The 24,215-nt window shown below is 43.8% G+C and overlaps 2 protein-coding genes across 2 annotated transcripts; both read left to right on the top strand.

The window, feature by feature from the left end:
- Positions 1–986: 986 nt before the first annotated feature.
- GEMIN6 (gem nuclear organelle associated protein 6) lies at positions 987–10,548 on the top strand. Its single transcript, XM_005293554.5, has 3 exons — positions 987–1,125; positions 3,278–3,423; positions 10,027–10,548. The coding sequence occupies exons 2-3, from the start codon at positions 3,296–3,298 to the stop codon at positions 10,400–10,402; spliced, it is 504 nt and encodes a 167-aa protein (XP_005293611.2). The 5' UTR covers positions 987–1,125; positions 3,278–3,295; the 3' UTR covers positions 10,403–10,548.
- Positions 10,549–13,763: 3,215 nt separating this feature from the next.
- Positions 13,764–22,457, top strand: LOC101942738 (serine/arginine-rich splicing factor 7-like). Its single transcript, XM_008167068.4, has 9 exons — positions 13,764–13,927; positions 14,224–14,404; positions 14,497–14,673; positions 15,548–15,622; positions 15,737–15,838; positions 16,506–16,553; positions 18,078–18,113; positions 19,309–19,351; positions 22,164–22,457. Exons 1-9 carry the CDS (start codon positions 13,900–13,902, stop codon positions 22,194–22,196), a joined length of 723 nt encoding a protein of 240 aa, XP_008165290.2. The 5' UTR covers positions 13,764–13,899; the 3' UTR covers positions 22,197–22,457.
- Positions 22,458–24,215: the final 1,758 nt, after the last annotated feature.

Here is a 24,215-nt window from a genome sequence, read left to right on the forward strand (position 1 = left end):
TCATAGTTACAGAGAACAGTTTGTAAATGTGACCCATATGCAGAAGGCAAACAGTAAAACCACCTAGCTCTTATATAGGCCTTTTCATGAGTAGATCTCAATAAAATCTCAATATTTTTATCTCACTAAAAATAGCCTAACTTAAAAAAAAACAAACAAAACAAAAAAACCCCTCATGATTATTAATCCAAACTAATGCTTTTTCTGGCCTTGACTTGTGATTTGTTAATGTTCTGGGTTGGCAACACTGTCTACACCAGGGGTTGGCAACCTTTCAGAAGTGGTGTGCCGAGTCTTCATTTATTCGCTCTGATTTAAGGTTTTGCGTGCCAGTAATACATTTTAACGTTTTTAGAAGGTCTCTTTCTATAAGTCTATAATATAGAACTAAACTCTTGTTGTATGTAAAGTAAAAAGGTTTTTTAAATGTTTAAGAAACTTCATTTAAAATTAAATTAAAATGCAGAGCCCCCGGACCGGTGGCCAGGACCAGGGCAGTGTGAGTGCCACTGAAAATCAGCTTGCATGCCGCCTTCGGCACACGTGCCATTGGTTGCCTACCACTGGTCTACACCTAAAAATACTGCGTTTTCTTTAAATCTCATGGAAATTGGAAATAAAAAGCATAATGATTTAAATATATTTCATGCAGTCCCCCCGTTTATTGGTAATATACATCCAATCCATTTTGTAAAACATCCCAAATACACGCATGTTTTTGTGAGATAAGATTTTGTAGTCAAACGTTGCTTCCAAGCTATTGAAACCGAAATTTGCAGTTGAAAAACCCCAGGGGGCTGGAACGCGTGGAGTTTTCTAGGAAGACAGATGCTGAGCACGTTACTATTTTAGTACAAATCCCTGTAATTTATTAAATTTTCAATTGCATATGAGCTAACGGAAGCACGTGAGCTACTCCAACAACGCAACACCGGTAGCAATGAGGAAAGCGACCGTACTCTCACAGAGTCACTGGAAACTACAGAACAGGGGCTTCTGGGGCCAGGAAATGAGGTCTCTGAGCAAAGCTCGCTGGGTTGCACGTTGGGCCATGCGATTCCGGGCTCGGGGATGGTGGTGCTGCTTGTGAGTGTGAGCCAGCTCTTCGCTTCAGCACTGTTGCATGTAAGTGAAACACAAGCGTGGCTGTCTGGCTGGTTTCAAGGGGTCCTGGTGCTGCAGAGTACACTGGCCTAGATTAGGTTGGCTGCCTGCTGCAGGAAGTGCAATTCAGTGGCAATAACGATTTGAGCAGGGGTCTCAGTCTGCTTTTCCTGTTGGCCTGTGGGGGAGAGCAGGCTCCGGGAAGCAAGCTTGGTTTAAGTGAGAATGAGTGCATGAACAGAGCAGAATAGCAAGGACACTTTGCAACCAGCAGAATGTACGGTGCAGAGACACTAATAGGCCGGGATCCTGTGAACAGTTCCACACTGGCTTAGTTTTGCACACCTGAATACTCCTATTGTGTATAGCGTCTGCCTAAAGTTAAAAACAAGTGTCTTTGCGAGACTGAGAGCTGTAGATTGTAAACGTAGATTGTAGGGCAGGGACAATCTTCCTCTGTACAGCGTCGAGCACAAACTCTGAGTGGGGCTCTGCGCTCTACATGCTGGATAATGGGCATCATTAACAAAGGAATAGAGAATAAGACAGAAAATATCATATTGCCTCTAAATAAATCCATGGTACGCCCACATCTTGACTACTACGTGCAGAGGTGGTCGCCCATCTTAAAAAAGATATATTGGAAAAAATTCAGAAAAGGGCAACAAAAATGATTGGGTATGGAAGGGCTGCCATAGGAGGAGAGCTTAATAAGACTTTTCAGCTTGGAAAAGAGACAACTAACGGGGGGTTATGATTAAAGTCTACAAAATCATGACTGGTGTGGAGAAAGTAAATAAGGAAGTGTTATGTACTCCTCAACACAAGAACTAGGGGTCATCAAATGAAATTAATAAGTAGCAGGTTTAAAACAAACAAAAGGAAGTATTTCTTCACACAATGCAATCAACCTGTAGAACTCTTTGCCAGGGGATGTTATGAAGGCCAAGACTATAACAGGGTTAAAAAAAGAACTAGATAAACTCATGGAGAATAGGTCCATCAATGTCTGTTAGCCAGGATGGGCAGGGATGGGGTCCCTAGCCTCCCTTTGCCAGAAGCTGGGAATGGGCGACAGGGGATGGATCACTCGATAATTGTCCTGTTCTGTTCATTCCCGCTGGGGCATCTGGCATTGGCCACTGTTGGAAGACAGGACACTGGGCTAGATGGATATTTGGTCTGACCCAACATAGCCGTTCTTATATTCTAACAGAGCACAGGTTCAGAAAAGCAGAGGGTGAACTGCAGGTTCCATGATCCATGCAGAGGGGTCTAGGAAGTGAAGGACTCTCCTTGCCTGCAGGTGCTTTCCTCCCCCCAAATACAGTGGACAGGAAGTGGAAGAGACTCCCAGTGCTCCCTGCCTCTGCGCAATGAAGAAATGGGCTTCCCCAGGCTCTTTGGACTCAGTCCTGTACACTCATCTCCCTCTTCCACCCTCCACTAAGCTCTGTGGAGGGGTCCTGGGAAAACGAGATGCCTTCCTGGCCCAAACTGAGAAACAGAAGCCGCTGTGCTGCTGTTACTGATCAATGTCCTTTGGCAAGGCTTGAGGAAGAGTATGTATATATCTGAGCTCCCCCCACAGCAGGGCACAAGAATGATGTCATAAGAGTGGCCATACTGGGTCAGACCAATGGTCCATCTAGCCCAGTAGTATCCTGTCTTCCAACAGTGGCCAATGCCAGGTGCTTCAGAGGGAGTGAACAGAACAGGGAATCCTCAAGTCATCCATCCACGTCATCAGCTAGCACATGAGGCTGGAAAGCAAAGGCACTGCCCACAGTAGTGAGAGTGACCGTGCACAAAGGGTGCTCAAAAGCCTGCTGTAAAGTGAACAAATCTTTCTGCTTGTCTCAGTGACAGTGATGGTAAGAGTTACTTGGGCCAATAGTAGAAGGTACATAGTCATCTCAGTGGTTACATGTGACAATAGAAGGTACACATTTTTGTATGTTAGGAATATGATTTTTTTTTAAGCTGTGTGCGCCTTTAAAAACAACAAATGAGGGAGGAAATGGAAGTGTTTTTAATTGACTTTTTCATTAACATATGATGTAAGAAGTGACTAAGATGATTAAACAGAAAAAGGAGGCAAACTCAATGCTGGTGCAAAGGGTTGGAGTAGAGGCATCTGCTGTTGCTAATAACTACACTGATTGCTCTTTAGGTTCAGTGAGTGGGAAATATGAGTGAATGGCAGAGGAAAAGTCCTTTAGAGTGGCAGACTTATGTGAACAAAGAAGTAAAAGTCACAGCTGCTGAGAAACATGAATACAAAGGATGGGTCTTAACAATTGACCCCGTTTCTGCAAAGTAAGTACAGAGCTGTTATTTGCTTATAACAAAGAGAACGGTGATCTGATATGGAAAGAATCTGAAGCAAACTTGCTTGGAGCGGAAATGACACACTGGAATTTGGTCCATAATTCTATATCTGTGCTAATTAGCAGGGCCAAGAGGAAGAGGATGCTAGGAGTCATAAGGGTTGTTCATATGATTTCAAATGGTCATCTAATTTGAGAGACTAATAGTTTTGGGGAACAGATGGAACCCAGGAGCTTGGTTGCTCTTCATTCATGCCAATTTTGCTGTGCATTTTAAGCACTCTTAAAACATCATCACTGCTTCTGTGTAGTGCTGTGTTTTAAATATAGAATGCATTTGGCCTTCATCACATCCAAGAGAAAGCCAAAGGGAAATATTCAAGGGAGCTTAACATCTTAAAAATACCAATCTATTTTCCTGTTAAGTATCCCCTAAAGCCCCAGTGCTATATTGTAATCCATAGGGTGATCTGATTTGCACCAGTGCAGATCACAATTGGGGCTGTAGATAATTTAAAAAAATCAAACTTTGCACTATGCTTTGTTTTTTGTATTTCACTCATCTTGGACAATGGAAGTAGATAGATCAGTTTATTTTCTGTTCTCATGGGCTAGCACAAGTGATTTTAGGCTGAAAACACTGCAAGGGGATGTTTATATCCAAGCAAAGTGTTTTAGCTAAAGAAAGAATGTACCAGAGGGTACAGGATGCATAAATTCAACATAAGGGCTCTGCATTATTATTTAGTTGGGAATTGAAAGTCTACTACTCTGTGTCTTTACGGTTCCTAGCAAAATGGGGCCCCATTCCTTGTTGGCCCTTGGGCATTAGTGTAATAAATGTGATTAATAATAATTAGGGCTGTCAAGGGATTAAAAAAAGTCACGATTTTTTTTAATTTTGATTAATTGTGCGATTAAACAATAATAGAATACCATTTATTAAATAGTTTGGATACATTCTACATTTTCAAATATACTGCTTTCAATTACAACACAGAATACAAAGTGTACAGTGCTCACTTTATATTTTTGATTACAAGTATTTGGACTATAAAAAAACAAAAACAAAAGAAATTGCATTTTTCAATTCACCCAATACAAGTACTGTAGTGTAATCTTTTTATCATGAAAGTTGAACTTACAAATGTAGAAGTATGTACAAAAAAACAGCATTCAAAAACAAAACGATCTAAAATTTTAGAGCCTGCAAGTCCACTCAGTCCTACTTCTTGTTCAGCCAATCGCTCAGACAAACAAGTTTGTTTACATTTGCAGGAGATAATGCTACCTGCTTCTTGTTTACAATGTCACCTGAAAGTGAGAACAGGCATTCTCATGGCACTGTTGTAGCTGGTGTCGCAAGATATTTACATGCCAGATGTGCTAAAGATTCATATGTCCCTTCATGCTTCAACCACCATTCCAGGGGACATGCGTCCATGCTGATGACGGGTTCTGCTTGATAACAATCCAAAGCAGTGCGGACTGAAACATGTTCATTTTCATGATCTGAGTCAGATGCCACCAGTAGAAGGTTCATTTTCTCTTTTGGTGGTTCAGGTTCTGTAGTTTCTGCATCGGAGTGTTGCTCTTTTAAGACTTCTGAAAGCATGCTCCACACCTCGGCCCCCTCAGATTTTGGAAGCCACTTCAGATTCTTAAATCTTGGGTCGAGTGCTGTAGCTATCTTTAGAAATCTCACATTGGTACCTTCTTTGCATTTGGTGAAATCTGCAGTGAAAGAGTTCTTAAAATGAACATGTGCTGGGTCATCATCCGTGACTGCTATAACATGAAATATATGGCAGAATGCAGGTAAAACAGGGCAGGGGACATACAGTTCTCCCTCAAGGAGTTCAGTCACAAATTTAATTAACGCATTATATTTTTAATGAGCATCATCAGCATGGAAGCATGTTCTCTGGAATGGTGGCTGAAGCATGAAGGGGCATACGAATATTTAGCATATCTGGCACGTAAATACCTTGCAATGCCAGCTACAAAAGTGCCATGCAAATGCCTGTTTTCACTTTCTGGTGACATTGTAAATAAGAAGAGGGCAGCATTATCTCCTGTAAGTGTAAACAAACTTGTTTGTCTTTGTGATTGGCTGAACAAGAAGTAGGACTGAGTGGACTTGCAGGCTCTAAAATTTTAGATCGTTTTGTTTTTGAGTGCAGTAATGTAACAAAAAAAATCTACATTTTTAAGTTGCACTTTCACGATAAAGAGATCGCACTACAATACATGTATGAGGTGAATTGAAAAGTACTATTTCTTTTGTTTATCATTTTTACAGTGCAAATATTTGTAATAAAAAATAATATACACTTTGATTTCAATTACAACACAGAATAGAATATATGAAAATGTAGAAAAAATCCAAAATATGTAATAAATTTCAAACGGAATTCTATTGTTTAACAGTGCAATTAAAACTGTGATTAATTTTTTTTTTGAGTGAATCACGTGAGTTAACTGTGATTAATCGACAGCCCTAATAATAGATGCTTATGTACATCTCCTAGGTTGTGTTTTTGGAGATAAGTTAAGAATGAGGTAGTCTGTGCTTGGAGACTAATGAGAGCAGACTCTTCATTTAGTCCCATTATGATCTTCTTTGGTACCTTAGTATTCAGAAGTTTTAAGAGCTTGTTCCATCATATCTAAAGCAGCCACCGCAGTGTGCCTGAGAACTGTCCCTTATAGAGATTTGTAAGGCTGCTAAATCGAGTTCTGGTCCTCTGAAAATATAAAGTACTACAAGTGATTAGGATCTTTGCATCTTGGTGCAGCTTTGCACATGAGAACAAACATTCTTCCCCATATCTTAGCTCTGCTTTATGCTGAACTAGAGCATGGGGTGCAAGGCTCTGAGTATGCATTGAGAAGGAATCGGGGCTGTGTGTGGGGGGGGGATATCTGGCAGGAACATTTTGGGAAAGTACAGTGAGTAGCGCTTTAGCTCTTGCAGACTTGTAAGATTGGGTCTGAACGTCCAGTTTCAAACACTGGTGCTACAGGCTGAACTCGAGGCTGGGCTGGCATAGCCCTTGCTTCTCAGGATAGATAAGTAGAGTTCCGTGCATTTAGCTTTGAATTTGTTCAGACAATGAATGATGGAGGCTGTCTACTCTGTATGAGACATTGGAACCCACAATGCGTTGAGAGTAGAGAGCTGCTGCTTCACGGCTGTTGCTTAGCCCTGCCCTCCACTCACCAATGCTGTGTTTCCTGTGTCCACTGGTGACTGTCCTCCCCCTCAAGGTGGCTGCAATGCTGTGGTCTTACATCTGTATCATTTGTAAAGCAGTTTGGTATGAAAGGGGCTGTGGAAATTTAGGCTAGTTGGTTAATTGGGCCAGGCTAAATTGGGCATCTTCTAGGAAACTCACATAGTCAAATAATAGTGAATGGTGTGACAGTGCTAGCACAGAGTTCTCCTGACAGGTGGCTGGCAAAGAGGAAAAATAGCTTCTGCCCTTTTCCCCTGAGGTAGGAAAAAACTCCATTATTGTCTCCCTTCTCCACATAAACTTACTTGATATTTCTAAGACTAAATATTTTCTTCACTGCATTTGTTGTGGGACTCTTTAGAACAGGGGTCCCCAATGCGCTGCCTGCAGGTGCCGCGGTGCCTGCGGGCACCATGACATCTAAGTGGTCCCGCGTACTGGCTGGCGGACGAGCATCCGCCAAAATGCCGCCGAGAAGCAGCGTTGGCGGCATTTCGGCGGCGACACCTCTGGATGACGCTGCTTCTCAGCAGCATTTTGGCGGCGACGCCTATTGACGTTGCCGCTTGTTGGCGGCATTTCGGCGCATGCTCGTCCGCCGCCACGGTCCTCCGTGGCTCGTCATCTGGCGCCCACCAGATAAAAAAGGTTGGGGACCACTGCTTTAGAAGATCAGAGCTGGAAAGGCAGCACTCGGAGCCACTAACCAACTGGCCCGGGGCCTGAGTCAGTTACAAAGATTTCCCCCCCAGCTGTTGGCCAGATTTGAGTTGAATAGATGTTTAAAACTTGTTTTTTAACAAGCAAGACCTAGATGCACAAAGGTACTTAAGTGCCTGCATCTGGGGTTTAGGTGCCTATGTCTGGGGTTTAGGTGCCTAAATCCCAGTTTTGGCTCCAATGCATTTCTCAAAACTCCCACCAAACCCCATAGGCACCTAAACTCAGTGCCTACGTTTTCAGGGTAGAAGTTGGCTAGGCATCTATGTTTCTGCCGCTGGGAATGTGCACAGTTGCCTCCCTCTAGGTGCCCAGATGCCTAGTGCCTCTGACCTAAAACCCAGAGCTATTCACAAACTGGGAAAAGTTAAGCAGAAAAACACTTACAGGGGCCACTCTGGTAGGTGTGCTCAGGGCCTGCCTACCAGGTCAGGTCTAACTCTCAATCTGGCTGGAGGAGGATATGGTGGTAGTGCCCCACCTGTAACTTTTAGTCCAGTGGTTAGAACACTCACCTGGGATGTGGGAGACCCAGGTTCAATTCCCCTCACTACCAGAGGGGGAGAAAGGTAGAAATCCTTTGAGTGCTCCCCACTGAACTACAGGATAGTCTGATGGGGTCCCCTCAGTTTCTCCCATTGAAGCTCCACTCTGGGTAAATAATGGAGCAGGGGGACTGGATCCAGGACTCCCACCTCTCAGCTGAGTACCCTAAGCACTGAACTATAGACTCTCACTCAGTGACTATTTATGTATATCTCCACCGTGGAAAGTTGCTGGGCCAGAGAGAGAAAATGATTCTGTAGTCCAGTGCGTAGGGCACCCACTTGGGAGGTGGGAGATGCAGGATCCAACCCACCTGCTCCAATCACTCTGTCATTAGTTATCCAGAGTGGACCTGCTTCAACAGGAGAGACATGGGTCTAGTCTACACTGCAGACTGATAGTAGTATAATTGTTGCTCAGCGGTGTGAAAAAAGTGAGGTTTTTACCCACAAAAGCTTATGCCCAAATAAATCTGTTAGTCTTTAAGGTGCCACCAGACTCCTTGTTGTCACCATAGCATAGATGCTTCTCACATCCACAGGGTTTTTTTATGTCAGTGTAGTTAATCCCCCTCTCCAAGAGGCAGTAGCTAGCTCGACAAGTGTAGAACAAGCCTTAGGCACCTCTTCTTGAGAGAGGAACAGGGCTTAGCACACACCTCTCTGGTCAGCATCTCCCATTGGCTAGCTTAGGTGGGGAGCTGTCTAGCATGCTGGCTTTTGTGGCTCCCATTCTGAGTCGTCTCTGTCTCCCCATTGATTGTATAGGGACCCTACGTGTCTGACTCAGGCTTTGTGGATTGCAGCATTGTTTCCATGATTTTTTTTTTCTAGGTGCCTAAAAGATATATCTGTAATGCTCAGCATTGCAATGCCTCAGGCTACATCTACACTACATCTTATGTCAGCATAACGTATGTTGCTCAAGGGAGTGAATAAATCACCTCCTGAGTGACATAAGTTACCGCGCCAGAAGAGCCAGTGTGGACTGCGCTATGTCAGTGAGAGAGCTTCTCCTGCCGACACAGCTACTGCCACTTGCGGGGGCTGTAGTAGTTAAGCCAATGGGAGAGCTCTGTCCCGTCGGCTTAGAACAGCTACATTAGAGAGTTTACAGCGGTGCGTCTGCATCTGTGCCGCTGTAAACTCTCTAGTATAGCTGTGCCCTCAATCACTTTGTGGTCCCCACCCTAAATTCCTTCCCAATGCAATCACTCAGGCCATGTCTACACTGCACTTTGTCATTAAAACTTTTGTTGCTCAGGGGTGTAAAAAAAAAAACATTCCCCCTGGACGACAAAAGTTTTAACGACGAAATGTGCCTGTATGGACAGCGTTTTCTTGGCGGGAGCTGCTCTCCTATCGACGAAGCTACCGCCTCTCGTTTGGGATGGTTTTATTTTGTCACCAGGAGAGCTCTCTCCTGGTGACAAAGAGTAGCTACACTGCACTCCTTACAACAGCATGCCATTGTAAAGTGTGCAGCGTAGACATAGCTTCAGGCTTTTATTTCTGCTGTCCACAGTGATGTCCTCTCCTTGCACTGCCAGTCACCAAGGGAGACTTCCAGAGGAAATGAAACCTGATTTTCCAATGTACAAACAAACAGCCCTCCTCTCCCATTCTTTTTTTTTCCCCACCAAAAAGCATTCTGGCACTGTTATATAATAAACAAGCAAAAAAGGCAGAATCTCTCCTCTGCAAGCACCTTAATGGTGATGAATTTATCTCATGTATTTACATGGTAATTTAAAGTGTGGAATTCTATGTTCTGGCCTTCAACGTGCAAGATGTTAAATAGACTAGGGTATAATATTCCTGGGCACTCAGGAACCCTGTGTCAAGTTTGCACTTCCAGTGTGTGTGTGCGATTTTCCAAAACAGGTGTCTGAAATTTGCCTGATTATGTGGCATGATTTTTAAAGTAACTTCTAATGAGAACTCCTGAGCTCTCAAATTTTGGAAATCTGGCTATGTATTTACTAATGTAATTCTAAGCACCCATTTTTGAGCAACACAGCCTAGATTTCTCACTGTTTTTTTCTAGTTAATGATTTATCATTCAATATACGTCCTCTTTCCCGGCAGTGTTGTCCTAGTGAAGCTCATGGAGGATGGAAAAGTATGTGTCTCAGTCATCCTGGGTCACGCTGTACAGAAAGTTGAAATAGTGAATGAAGGAGATGATGAAATGAAGGAGCAGCTTGCTCACTTATTCATGCCAGAAGAGAGCAAAGCTTATTGCCACGAAGAACTGGAGAAGAGGAAGAGCAGCCTGAAGACTTGGCTGGAGACCAATCACATCCCTGTAACAGAACAAGGCGAGTCACAAAGAACACTGTGTGTGGCAGGTGTATTAACTATCGACCCACCATATGGGCCAGAAGACTGCAGCAGCTCCAATGAAATTATTCTATCTCGAGTCCAGAGCTTAATACAAGGCCATCTTGCAACGCAGTTGTAATGGACAAGTTGACAAACGCTTCTCATCTAAAACGCTTCTATTTCAAACAGGGGAGGTGTTCTTTTTCCCTTAAATTAAGAATTGTTCTATACTATTGGTTGACTTGATTTTCCACTCACATGTGTGAGGGTGAGCGGTACTGTTGTGCGTTAGCCACTCTGGCTGATTCTGTGTGTGAGGGAACAGATGGTGTATCAGTCGTACAGCTGAAAGCAGGAAGCATTTGTACTACCTAATATTTTGTATAAAAAAAAGTTATTTGGTATGAATGACATTTTAGTCTATGGAATCCTAATTCTTTATCTAACACTGTCTCATATGAAAGATTGAGTTGATGAATCTTGTCTTCCTGGCTGTGTCCCTCCCCTCTGTGTCCGCCTTTAATTGCCTCTCCTCCTACCTGTGGGTGACAAAGACTGGTGGAGTGGTAAATACTGAGGAGGACAGGACAGTCATACGGCACAATCTAGATGCAGCCACATGCAAAATTATACATTTAGGGACATGGAATGCAGGCTCTCCCTACAGAAAGCAGAGCCTCTGAAAAAGATTTAGGGGTCATAGTGCAAAAGCAACCCAAGGTGAGCTCTGAGGGCAATTCTGTGGCAAAGAGGGCTAATGTGATCCTTGGATGTATAAATGGGGGAGTAGAAGGAGGGAGATGATTGTACCTCTGTATGTGGCATGGATGAGACCAATATTGGATTGCTACATCCAGTTCTGGTGTCCACATTTTAAAAAACAGTTGAAAAATTGGAGCATGCTGAAAAGGGCCACAAAACATTACTCGGGGCTGGAGAAAGTGCTGTACAGTAAGAGACTTAAAGAGCTCAATCTGTTTAGTTTATCAAAAGAAGACTGAAGTTATGTCTTCATTGCAGAGTTAGCCCAGGCTCTGATCCAGGTATTGCCCTGACCTACCTCCCATTCTCTCACACACACACACACACACCCCCCTCTCAGCTGAGCTAAGTGGTTCTTTCCATCTCGGCTAGCTGGCCTGGTTGGCAGTTTAGGCTGGAGCTCAACTTTCATTTGGGCTGGAAATCTGCCCACTTTGCAGTGAGGACACAGGCTAAGTCATTTGAGTGCTGACAGTCCTCCAGTGCTTTACCACAGTTCCACCTGTGTGCCCAGGACAGATAAATTCTCCCACAATTCACTCGTAAAGAATCAGTGCCACAGCTTACTGCAGAATAAAGAGCCTTGGGAAGTCCTACTGATGCTGGTGCATGAGTGCAGCACCAGTGAGGACACGGTAACTTGGGTATGGCTGAGCTGTGAGACTGTATATACCCGGTGTAGTCTGACCCAGGGGCCAATCTGAGTGAACTGCATAGTGTGAGAGGTGACTTGATTACAGTGTAAAAGTATCTTCACAGGAAGAAAATATCAGATACTAAAGGTATTTAATCTAGCAGAAAGAAGAACAGGAGTACTTGTGGCACCTTAGAGACTAACAAATTTATTAGAGCATAAGCTTTCGTGGACTACAGCCCACTTCTTCGGATGCATATAGAGAAAGGCATAACGAGAACAAATGGCTGGAAGCTGAAGCTACACAAATTTCCTAACTTAATTTCCTTATCTGATCGTGGATGGGGGGGGGGGGGCCTAGTAACACTAAGCCACCAATCCTGTCAAAAATTAGGTTAGTTCGGTATGATTTGTTCTTGACAGGGTCAGAGCAAAAGCTTGTCTCTCTCACCAACAGAAGTTGGTCCAGTAAAAAAAATGACCTCATCTACCTGGTCTCTCTCATCCAGGATACTGACATTTAAACTTTCATAGGCTTCAGAGCTATTTCAATCCCATATTGAGGGTTTAAGCCAAAATCATTTTAAATCATTGTAATCTGTTGATTTCAGTTGGCTTTGAATTAGACTCCCATTAAAATAAATAGGGCATTTCACATTCTTTTCACTCCAATTGTTTGTGTATCTGATTCTTAGACATCAGTGTACTGATTCATTTTGAAGATTATCTTCACAACCAGCGACAGAAGCTTAATTTAAAATAATCACTTAAATTCTATATTAAATGAAAAAAAACAGAAAGCAGTATTAATTAGGCTTTCATTATCCTTTTTTGTACCTTTTTAAAATATGTAATCTACATAATTTTAGATCAGTTCCTAATTACTCTTCTTCAATACAATCACAGCTGAGAAGGTACATCTGTTACAAGCCTTTTTTATGGGTGTTATGTCCAGAAATATCTTTTACTTATTGTCAGTCCTAAAATGATTTTTTTAAGTTAGATGAAATTCTGTTGGCTTGTTTAGAGCTAATGGCACGCGAAATAACAGGATGCTTTTCACTATGGAAGACCCTGGTCCAGTAGACATTTACACACTTACCTCAGTACAGCTGACTGCAGGAGATTCTAAGGACTCTGAAGCCATGCAGCAAGATGCACATAATTTCTTCAAACATGTCAAAGACAGTAGTTCTCATTTAGGACTAAAGCCCCTGGTCTGCTGTTGGATCTGTATTAGCCCCGGCCCCCGACTCAACTACATGAGCAGAGTCTCTGTCCGGACAAACCTGAGCTAGCTGAAAGAAGCTGTTACCCCAGTACATGTTAACTGAGTACAGAACATGGCTGAAAAAATGTCTCCGCTCCCAATCTGGGAAATATTTAGACACTTGCATAACTTTAAATGGGTCCTGCTGAAGCCCCTTCCCTGGTCTACTGGAGTTGATCCCTTGCTCTACTGGGGCCCAGCCCCTGATCCTAGGGGAGCGCTAATGGGGCCCAGCCCCCTCCCACCCTTGGGGGAGCTCTAATGGGGCCCAACTCCCTAGCTCCCCCCATGGCTCTACTGAGGCTATGCTCCTCCCCACCCCTGGGGGAGCTCCAAGAGGGCCCAGGCCCCTAGCGCCCCCCATGGCTCTATTGGGGCCCAGCCCCTCCATACCTCTGAGGGAGCTCTAATGGGGCACAGCCCCCTAGACCTCCCCCCATAGCTCATATCTCTGAGGGAGCTCTAAGGGGGCCCAACCCCTCCCCTCCCCCCGTGGCTCTATTGGGGCCCATCCCCCTCCCACCCCTGGGGGAGCTCTATTGGGGCCCACCCCTGGGGGAGCTCCAAGGGGGCCCAGGCCCTAGCCCTCCCCCCATGGCTCTACTGGGGTCCAGTCCCGCCCCCATACCTCTGAGGGAGCTCTGAGGGAGCTCTAAGGGGGCCCCGCCCCTCCCCTCCCCCCGTGGCTCTCTTGGGGCCCAGCCCCCCCATAGCTGACAGGGCCCCCGCCGACCCCGGTCGCTCACGTTCCCCCGCCCGCGGGGACAAGTTCTTCGACCGCAGCACGTTACTATGGAAACGGGGAGAAAGGGGTGGGGTTCTCCTTCCCGCCTTCTCCGAGCGCGCGGGCGGCCGGCCGGCGGTGCTGTGCGCGTGCGCCGCTCACTCTATATAAGGGGCTCGCGGCGCCTGCGCGCAGAGAGGCAGGCAGCAGGCTAGGCTAGGCTGGGTGGCGGTTGGCGCGGGAACCATGTCTCGCTACGGCCGCTATGGAGGCGGTAGGAGCTGGGCCGGGCTCGGGCCATGCCGCGCGGGGGGGCCGGCAGCGGGGATGATGGGGGGGTCTCCTCGGAGATGCCGGGGGGCGGGGGCGCGGCGCGGGGGGCTCGCCGCGGGGGAGGAGGCCGCCGCCATTTTGCGCACGTTGGGCGCTCGCCGCGCGGCTGGGCCCGGGCTCCCCGCGGGTGGGGCGGCCAAGATGGCTGCGGCGCCTCCGCGGCAGACGGGCTCGGGGCGGCGGGGGACCGGCGCGGCCAGGCGCGGCCTTCAGCGCCCGCGTGCTTTGCTCTTGCAGAGACCAAGGTGTACGTGGGGAACCTGGGCACCGGCGCCGGCAAGGGCGAGCTGGAGCGAGCCTTCAGCTACTACGGCCCCCTGCGCACCGTGTGGATCGCGCGGAACCCGCCGGGCTTCGCCTTCGTGGAGTTCGAGGACCCGCGAGACGCGGAAGACGCGGTGCTCGGACTGGACGGAAAGTAGGTGGCGCGGGAAGCTGGGGCGGGGGCGGGGGCGCGGGGCCCGCTGGGCCCGGCCCGCGGCGCTGACCGGCGCCTCTCTGGCCTTGCAGGGTGCTGTGCGGCTCCCGGGTGAGGGTGGAGCTGTCCACGGGCATGCCCCGCCGCTCCCGCTACGACCGGCCTCCCGCGCGGCGCCCCTTTGATCCCAACGACCGGTGCTACGAGTGCGGAGATAAGGGGCACTACGCCTATGACTGCCATCGCTATAGTCGCCGGCGGAGGAGCAGGTACGTGGGTGACAGGCGCGATTGGGTCTCTGTGCTAGCTGCAGCTGTAGTCTTGTTAGCCAAGCAGAGCATGTTATGCCAGTTTAATTTAACTGTAATGCTGTGTTCATGCAGGTGTATTTTACATTGTGTTGATATTTCATATTAAATGTTAATATATTAACAATCAACCTGGTCAAAACCTTTCAGGTTTCTTCGTTTGAGTCAGTCGCCTTGATTCAGAATGTCACAAGCCTTAAGGTTTCATGCTGAGGCGCCTTGCAAAATCCGACAATTAAGATCCTCCTAGACCTTGAGGTGATCAGCATAAGAGGCCAGATCCCCTCGAGCCATCTACACCTAGCTTCACCATATTCTTTAAAGGGCAGAAAATTTGAGACGGTGATCGCCGTAACAGTAAATTTGGCTTTCAATTGGGGCCCCCCCCCTCCGGTTTAGAAAGAGGAACACCAGATTGACCACATTCCCACCTAGAAAAATCTTCTTGCGTCAATCAAGCCTCACCCTGGCTCATTTGGCTGTCAGTTTGATCGTCGTTAGATTGAAGAGAACACCTAGATGCAGCGATCGGCTATAGATACTTCTAGATCGTCTAGATCTGCTAGACCTTGGGCCAAAGAGGGTCGACCTGCAAACTTGCAAGGTTTATTTTAATACACATTACAGTGTTTTATATTATAATGTAATTCTAAATGTAATTCAGCTTAACATCTTTTCTAGGTAGTAAAAATACTCAAAACAAATAGGCCCTGATTTTTTTCCAACTGACAGACACTAATTTTTAGTTGTCTGAAATTTTAACTTCAGCAGAGGCTCACGTGCGCTAATTGCTAAAGTTGTTTTCTAATACTTACTTTTTCTAACCTAACATTAGGTCACGGTCTAGATCTCATTCAAGGTCCAGAGGAAGAAGGTATTCTCGGTCACGCAGCCGAAGCCGTGGTAGGAGGTGAGTTTCAGACTTTCTTGTGCTTTCCTTTTTTAAGAGAAGTCAAACATCCTATTCACCTTTTTTTAAAGACAAGCAAAGCATTGTATAATATTTTCAATTTTTTCACTGCAGATCCAGGTCAGCTTCCCTTCGCAGATCGAGGTCGGTGTCGCCTCGTAGATCTAGATCGGCCTCACCCCGCAGATCCCGATCACGTTCTTTAAAAAGATCAAGGTAATTGGTTTTGTATTATGATTATCAGCAATGTTTCTTTTAAGATGGATTCAGAATATTTGAAGGGTATGATGGGAGGTAGTGTGAAATTCATTCTTTGTGTTATTTGGGGAGTAGGTTCTATGAAAAGGGTTTGAGCGCTCACTTCAAGACCAAACATATTAACATGGGTGAATTTCCCCTCAACTAAAGTGAATATTCTAGAAACAGTTCTCTTGAATTTTTGGTATTGCATGTTTAGCTGGTCTTAGGGTCTGGCGTATACTTAAACGTTTTGCCAGCCTAGTTATGTCCTTGAGTGTGAATAAAATCACACCCCAAACAATGTAAGTGCTCCAGGGCTTTGGCCACAATAATTATGTAAATAAAAATAGCTTTACATAGCATAACATAATATAAGCTTATCAGTGACATCAACTGCCCACATTTGAGTGTTTGCTTTCTGATTTTTTGGAAAACAGTGCCTCTATCTAAAGCTGGCAAACAGGAGCCTACTCAGATAACAAAATTGCTGCTGCAATATTGACTGCTTGATGGAGTTTTTTACCTAGACAGCAAATGCTGTGCATTTGTATTTTTCTTACTGCATTGCTGTGTATTAATAAAGAAATTAATTCTTCTTGTGGAGTTGAGTTGGCTTTCATTAGTTTCCTTCTTCAAACTTTAGGTCTAGATCCAGATCCAGATCCAGGTCTGCTTTATGGCCACGAAGCAGGTAAGATGTTTGCCATAATTAATTAAAGCTACAGGTTTACTTAGTCAAATGCAGTAGTTGTTTTGGCCATAGATAGATGCATCTTAGGCGAAACTTGTTCACGTACCAGAAGTTTGCCTGTGGTTCACCATCATGCACTAAGACCCTAATGTGTCCTGTAAAAATGAAGTTGGTGCCAGGAAAGTATATTACAAGGGAGACTTCGTAGTTTTAAACCCCAAACTTGCTTGAAAAAAGCTTAAACAGCACCTAGCAAAATACAAATGCACAGTAATGGAGAACTCAAGGGAATCCTTGGGGTGTGTTTGGGGGAAGCTCCCTCTTGATGCTAAAATGTGCTGTTTCTGCCTGTTACCTCATGGATGTCATATTGAAACTTAACATTAGTTCCCCCTACATTCAAAGGTCCATGTAGGCATTCCCCAGTGTGCCCTGATTCACCTGCATATGCCAGTGGTGTGCAGTGAACAACTAACTATGAGCAATTTGTGTCAGCTAGGGAGACTCAAATAGTAGGGCATGTTACTGAAATGTAGGACTGGGACTGTTTTTCTATGAATGAGGTACTCCTAGAATTCAAATACTAATATAAAGCTTCTTTGTGACATACCATATGTATGCAGTTTAGTGGTCTAGTAGTGGAAGAGTTTTTTTTTCAGGATGGGAGTTACTGAAAAGTGTCAAAGCATTGGCATTATACACTGAATGGTTTTAAAGATACTCTCCATTGAACTTCACCTTCAAGCAAGCAGAAGATTCTAATGGCTTATTTACAGAAGAACAAAGGGAACTCGTGGCTGCAGAGCTACAGAAGTTCTAGAATCAGTTAGATGTTCACATCTTGTTGGTAGTTTTAAAATGTCACAGTCACAGCAGGAGAACTTCGTTTCTGATGGTGGTTATATTAAGGCGGCACTGCTTCCTTGTGCTAATGGTTTTTGTTGATGGATTTTCTGAACAAACAAAACTACACAGAAGAGTTGCCAAGAAGTAGAAATAGGTGGGATGAAACACAAATCTGAGCACCTGACTTGAAATGTACCAGCATGTTTTCATTACATGAGTAGTGATGGATGGTGACTGCATCTCGAGATGAGGACAGATAAAAACTTCAGTGCAATATTTTCAGAAACTGATGACACTCAGTTATTGCTAACTGTAGCAGGTGTCGTACAGTATCTCTATAAATCTTGAAGTAGAATGGTATTCAGCTCAACACTGACAGCTGCTTCCTCGTGTTTATCCATCAGCCAATCAGTGCTGACATTGAACAGTGAGGATGAAAGAACTCTTGCCAAGTGCCTGTGGAGATATGCAACCATGCAGTGTATCTGCCTTAGAAGTAGGGATGGTGGGGATTAGCTTGGTGCCCATACAAATCCTTTTAAAGGATTTTTGCACACATTCAGTGATGCCTATTTAAAATGCTGACTACAGCTTTTTTGTAGATTTTTCACCATTTTAAAATATGGAAGGAATTGTTTTCATGTAACTTTTTTTCTCACTTGTGTCCATATTTTGCAGCCGATCAAAGTCCAGATCACCATCTCCAAAGAGAAGGTAAGTTGAATCTTGCGACTAAAGACTGCTGGGTGTAGAATAAATGTTGTGTCTTCAGTGGTCTCTACTGAAAACTTGTTTGACTGAGATTACAGAACTTTCCCCTATACTTTGTCTCTGATTTAACTGTAAGGTGCATTTCGGATGGACAGGGCTGTGTTAATTAATACATAGGACACTGATTACTAAGATGAAGCCCATCATGGTAAAGCTGTTTCCAAGAAACTGGGTGCATGTTGTATTATGAGGATCTTGCCTTTGGCTATTGCTGTATTTCCATCCTCGTATAATCGCAAGTTAATGAAGCCTCTATAAAGTGGGTGAGCTAAAGCATGAAATAAATTTTAAGCACAGGGGAATCAATTTTAAGCAGTCTATTTAAAAACCTCCAAGGTCATAATGAGATTAACTTGTGTTCTAGGAGGTGCAGTGGGCTACTTCTGGCTTACAATTAAATCCTTTTCAGAAGGACTGAAACTACTTTCTCAAGGGGTGGGGGATAGAACCAGAGTCAAAAATTTGAATGGACAATGTAAATGGCTCAGAGTAAAACTGTAAATGGATTAAATGTGTGAAGCAAAACATAAACTAAAGACTTCTTGTAACAAACACCCATCTGTTCGAATTGAAGTCAGACTGCGGTCCACCTTGCTGGTGGCTCTGTTTTGACTAACAGCTGTACAGTCTGTTGCTACATGGTAATGCAGGATAGAATTTTCTGCATTTCCCTTTTGTAACCCAGATGAGTACTTGTTAGAACATTGCATAGTTTATGTAATTAATCATTAGCCTTAGTTTTTCCATTTTAGTTTGAGCCATTTTTAACCATTTTCCGTTAATTCAGAATAAGTATGATCTTAACCCTAGGGGACCACTTTTCCAAGCTTGATTGAAGTCTCTTGAGGAAAGGAATGCATGGGAACTGGAGTAGCTTGTGCCTTGCCACACTGTGTGCCTGATCTCAAGATCTTTGTTTGTAGCCTCTTTTTATCCTTTCCTGTTAATGAGGAAATGTGTGTAAGATCTATTTTAAAAGGAAAACTAATTATCTACTTTCATTGGTGCTGATTATTGGGTTATTACAGAAAATACTTGGTTTCTTTTTTCCCTCCCCTCTGGTGATATGGCTATATCGGAAGTTCCAAGTCAACACTAGAGTTACTCCAACTAACTTCTGTTTTTCTTTCACTTTCAGTCGTTCACCATCAGGAAGCCCTCGAAGGAGGAGTGCAAGTCCTGTAAGAATGGACTGAAATTTCAAAGTTAACCTTTTAGGAAGAAAGTTATTTTGTTTACGTTGTTATAAGGGATTTTGTGTCTGATGTAAATGGTAAGGGCTTAGTCCTAGAAGGGTATTTCAATCAAATAACAATTGGCCTGGATCGGGATCTTCTAAATTGTGACATCACATTCGTAGATTAGTGCGCAACTTTTTTTGTTGTATGCATTTGCATCCTGTGATCTGAAAATGTGGGACTTTTTTTATTGACACATAGAAATAAAATGTGTATTTCTAACTAAAAACCTTTGTGGTAGCCCTACTGCTTCTGTTAATGCTTCAGTAACTTTAAAGCAAGTCATGTATGTCATTGAAGTTGACATTATACAGGTTGTCAAACTTGACAAAGATGTATCTTTAATTTCTTATTTTGTTCTGAGATATGGATGAGGTGACGCAAGTTAAAGGTGATCTGCAAAGCGTTATTACAGAAGATGCTTGTGCCTTTTTTATAGGTTTTTGATTCTGAAAGTATCCTGAAAGGAAGGAAGTGTAACTTTTGTTCTACTGGTTTTTAACTTAAAATGATCGGGAATGTAAAGTCTAGTCTTCCCTGGCTGTACTGGAGAACCAGTGAGGTATCAGATGTTTTGAATTCTTAAATGAAGGTGTTGAAAGGAGTTTTTACTCACAGTGAAAAATGGCTGTTAACTTTTAACCAGAGTGTTTAAAATTTTGTAAACAGCTCAATTACCCCTACTTTTTACATATAAAGAAGCAGAAAAGGGCACAAGCACAGTGGTTTTTTTTGTTTGTTTGGTTTTTTGTTTGTTTTTTGCGAGTTACCTTTAAATAGTGCATGTTGAGGGAGAAAAAAATACAGCTCTGTCATGACTTCTCTTCTGCAACGAACTTTGTCCAATTAGACAAATTGGGGGGGAAATGAACTAAACGAGTGACTTTATGCAGTCACGATCTGTTCTGCAACATATGTTGCAATCCTAAAGCAGCCTGTATGCTGATAGGCAAAACCTTTCATGGTACTGGTAAGTTAATTCCTGTAGTACGCACCAAATACATGATTGAAGAGCATAAAATAAATTGTATATGAGGAAGTATTTCAAACTGAAGCCTATTTTGTGATCTCTAAGTTGCAAGGGGCTTTGACACTTCATGTTGAAACTGCGCATGACTGTCTTTTGGTAAAGATGTTAGACTGCCAGGAACCTTTTTGATAAATAAACAAAAACCCTGCAGATCTTAAATATTCTGGTCTCTTTAAAAAAAGAACTAGATAAATTCATGGAGGACAGGTCCATCAATGGCTATTAACCGGGATGGTATCCCTAGCCTCTGTTTGCCAGAAACTGGGAATGGGCGACAGGGGATGGATCTCTTGGTCATTACCTGTTCTGTTCATTCCCTCTGGGGCACCTGGCATTGGCCACTGTCAGAAGACAAAATACTGGTCTAGATGGACTTTTGGTCTGACGCAGTCTGGCCGTTCTTATGCTGTAGTTGAATACCAGTTTCATCATTCAGGGAGAGCGCTTTAGAGCACCTTCACAGGCACTGAGTTTGAAAGAACAGACTTGTTTGTGCTGCTAATGAAATGTCTAATGGTGGATTATGCTTGTAAAAGTATAAACCTTAACATAGTACCTTAAATAGAAAATTACTTGGCCCAAAAGACAAATTTTGAGTAATCCACAAGTTTCCGATAATAGACATCTCATCTAATGTTAGGCTTCACTCGTGCCTGTAAGACTCTTGCAACTAAGTAGTCCCAACACTCTGAACAGGTCGGTCCCTAGACTTGTTCACACATGAAGGTTCTGGAGTACTAGCTGTTGGAATGGCCTATTTTGGTAAAGTTCTCTTATTTTGACAGTTTTCATGGTCACGTGCCAGGCTTATTTCTTAAATCTGTTAGCCAGTTTTCTAGGTTTATGCCTTGACTTGATTTTTGCGGGGTCTAGTTTTCCATAGGTACAGTGCATTGTGGTTTAGCAATAGGAGCATGAGCTTCCATTGCTAAGTATTCTGTGATTAACATTTTGCTAATCCTTAAATACAAGACCCCCAAAACTGAAAAATGGGGAATGGGAGATAACCTTGTATAATTATAAGGAAATGATTCAGCAAATATACCTAGAAGTCATTGCTTACAGGTATCCTTATTCATTGTACAGAGGAGTCTAGGCACCAAAGAGAAGCTGAAAGTGAGGTCAGTCTAGAGAAGTTGAAGCATAGCAGTGTAATGGTTTGTGTACATGAGTTGCACTGGCTTAACATGAGGTGTGAATTTACTGTGTGAATGCTCTTGATTTTGCTTTAGTGTAAATTAGTTGGGAACAGGTGTGAACTAAACTGCAATAACAAACCCTTAAACTGAAACAAGTGTCAGTACAGAGCTTTGCTGCATTAGTTTAAATTCATGCTTTAGGTCAGTGGCTCTCAACCTTTCCAGACTACTATACCCCTTTCAGGAGTCTGTCTTGTGTCCTGCCAAGTTTACACCTCACTTAAACTACTTGCTTACAAAATCAGACATAAATACAAGTGTGTCAGCACACTAAACTGAAAAATTGGAATATAAATATTGTACTTACGTTTGAGTGTATAGTATATAGAGCAGTATAAACAAGTCATATGAAATTTTAGTTTGTACTGACTTCGCTAGTGTTTTTTACGTATCCTGTTGTAAAACTAGGCAAATAGCTAGATGAGTTGATGTACCCCCCGCAAGACTTCTGTGTACCCCAGGGGTACACCTACCCGTGGCTGAGAACCACTGCTTTAGGTTAAGCTACTGCTGTTTTCCCATGTAGACCAAGCCCCAAGAGGAAACTAGATGCCTGTGAAGACCCACAGGCCTGGAACTGGGAAGAGGATGACCTGGGGAGAAAAGTAGATGTACAGAAATGGAGGAAGAGATTGGGCCAGGAAAGTACTTGCAGTGGAAAAGAACCAGACAACAAATGTAGCAAGGGCTGAGAGGAATATACCAAATGTGAAGGAATTGAAATGGGGGGAGGAATTCTGCCTTTCCCCTGAAAAGGGCAACAGAAGCACTGTAGTTCGTATTAAATGCACTAAAAATAAATGTAAGGGCATTTGCTGTGGAGGCTCCTTGACTGAATCTTGCTTTTAGTCCCACCTCCCTTGCAGTACAACTTTGCAGGTGTGGATCTGGACAGAGGTGTGTCTGTGGACCCACACAGATTGGCTTCATGGTAGGGGTCCAGCGTTGAAGTTCTGCAACTAGACTGGGCAATAGGGGAGAGGGTAAGGGGTACCATTATGTAGCTGTTTTTTAGTCTTACTCCAGCTTCTTCCCTTGGTTGATGTGCTGTGGCCACTGAATCTGAAAAGTTGTAGATGAGTTAACAGCATTTTTCTTCGAAATTTTCAGATGAGAATGAGTCTCTGCTCCTATCCAGGGGCTTGGATCAGTCACAGATCTCTTCCCACGGTTTTGTCAGGTTTAAGTTAAATAGACAACAACAACAACAACAAAAACTTTAGCTTCACTCTATGATCTGTGCTGTCTTTCTGTATTCCCTTGAGCAAATGGCTTTGCTCAGAATTCATCTTACTCTGAATTATCTAAAAAACATCACAAAGGGAAAGGCAGTGCACAGCCCCCTTGCAAGCTAGTCTTTGTAAGAGGGCAGTGTTTACCTCATTTGTGCCCTCAGAGTTCTTAAATTGATATTTGATTGTGAAGGCATCTGTTTTAAAGAATTGAGTTAAGTTTGAGGGCAAGGAAAATTTCCTGCTGGTGCTTGCTACTGCAGGGACCATGCTCACCTGTGTGGTGTAATCCTGATGTATACATTTACTGTCACGCACTTCAGTGATGTTTTAACACAGCTGTTAATTGGTGATACACTGTCTCGTAATGGGTGAAACATGCTAAGAGGAATGTTGGTACTGAGTGGGATGCACAGGGAAATGAAGGAGCTGTCATCAGGACCCCTGGAACAGGTTCCTCCTTTGTTGCAGAAGAGGAAAGCTGTGGGCTGCAAGGAAACAAGTAATGGGGATGGCCCTTAGGAAACTCATACTACTGGAAGGAGAGAGGACAGCCCCCTAGCCTCTCTTGTGGCCACTCTGACTTTTTCAGGCGCTCACCCTTTGCCTCAGTACTTCCTCCTTTTTGCACAGTATGGTTTTGCTTTCTGTTCTGACAGATCCCTTTGTGGTGGGATGTCTGCTTCAGGAAGCAGACTTTGTCACCCTCCTACCTCTAGGGCTGATTGACTCACTTATTTACACAGAGGCAGTTTGCACAGTTCCCCAGAGACCGCTTGGGTATGTGCAAGCTTCCATGGTTGACTTGGCCAACACTGCAGCTGTGACTTGCATCCCTCCTGGGAAGCAGCTATCACTATCAAATTGTGGTGCTTTTATGCAAAATGCTCCTCAAGCAGCAGGTTAAGGCTAATACACTTTCAGTTGTGAAGTAGTCACACATGGGACCATTCCATCATATAGAAATGTTGTAACACGCAGTCATTGAGGATTCTGTTTCACAGTTGTCATTTACATCGCAGGAACACTGATTCTTTGTTGCAAGTCCAGTCCACGACAAGTAAAATCGGATTGTCTATGATTCCTCAGCTTCTGCTTACAGCCACACTTAGCATTAATTTTAGTTTTTAAGCAGTCAACATTTCTAGCAGTGTTACACCACCCTGGCAATAACTGTCTTCCTAAGTTCTGTTTTCTCCCATTCCTGAATGGGTGATTTTTTTGAACACTTTTAAAATGTAATTTCAGCATATGTAAAGACTAGTCTGACAACTGCAGTCCTGTTTAATCACAGAACATGTACAAAGTACCAGCTTCCCCAGCCTGCTGAAGTATGTTCCTCACCC

Source organism: Chrysemys picta, chromosome 3 (genome assembly GCF_011386835.1).
Source record: "Chrysemys picta bellii isolate R12L10 chromosome 3, ASM1138683v2, whole genome shotgun sequence".
NCBI classification, from domain to species: Eukaryota; Metazoa; Chordata; order Testudines; family Emydidae; genus Chrysemys; species Chrysemys picta.

What these genes read in the sequence shown, in the direction of transcription:
- LOC101942738 (XM_008167068.4), top strand. Translation starts at nt 13,900, where the DNA reads ATGTCTCGCTACGGCCGCTATGGAGGCG. An exon ending in CTACGGCCGCTATGGAGGCG is followed by an intron (nt 13,928 to 14,223) that starts GTAGGAGCTGGG and finishes TTGCTCTTGCAG; the next exon opens with AGACCAAGGTGTACGTGGGG. An exon ending in GCTTTATGGCCACGAAGCAG is followed by an intron (nt 16,554 to 18,077) that starts GTAAGATGTTTG and finishes CATATTTTGCAG; the next exon opens with CCGATCAAAGTCCAGATCAC.
- GEMIN6 (XM_005293554.5), top strand. Translation starts at nt 3,296, where the DNA reads ATGAGTGAATGGCAGAGGAAAAGTCCTTTAGAGTGGCAGACTTATGTG. An exon ending in ATTGACCCCGTTTCTGCAAA is followed by an intron (nt 3,424 to 10,026) that starts GTAAGTACAGAG and finishes CTTTCCCGGCAG; the next exon opens with TGTTGTCCTAGTGAAGCTCA.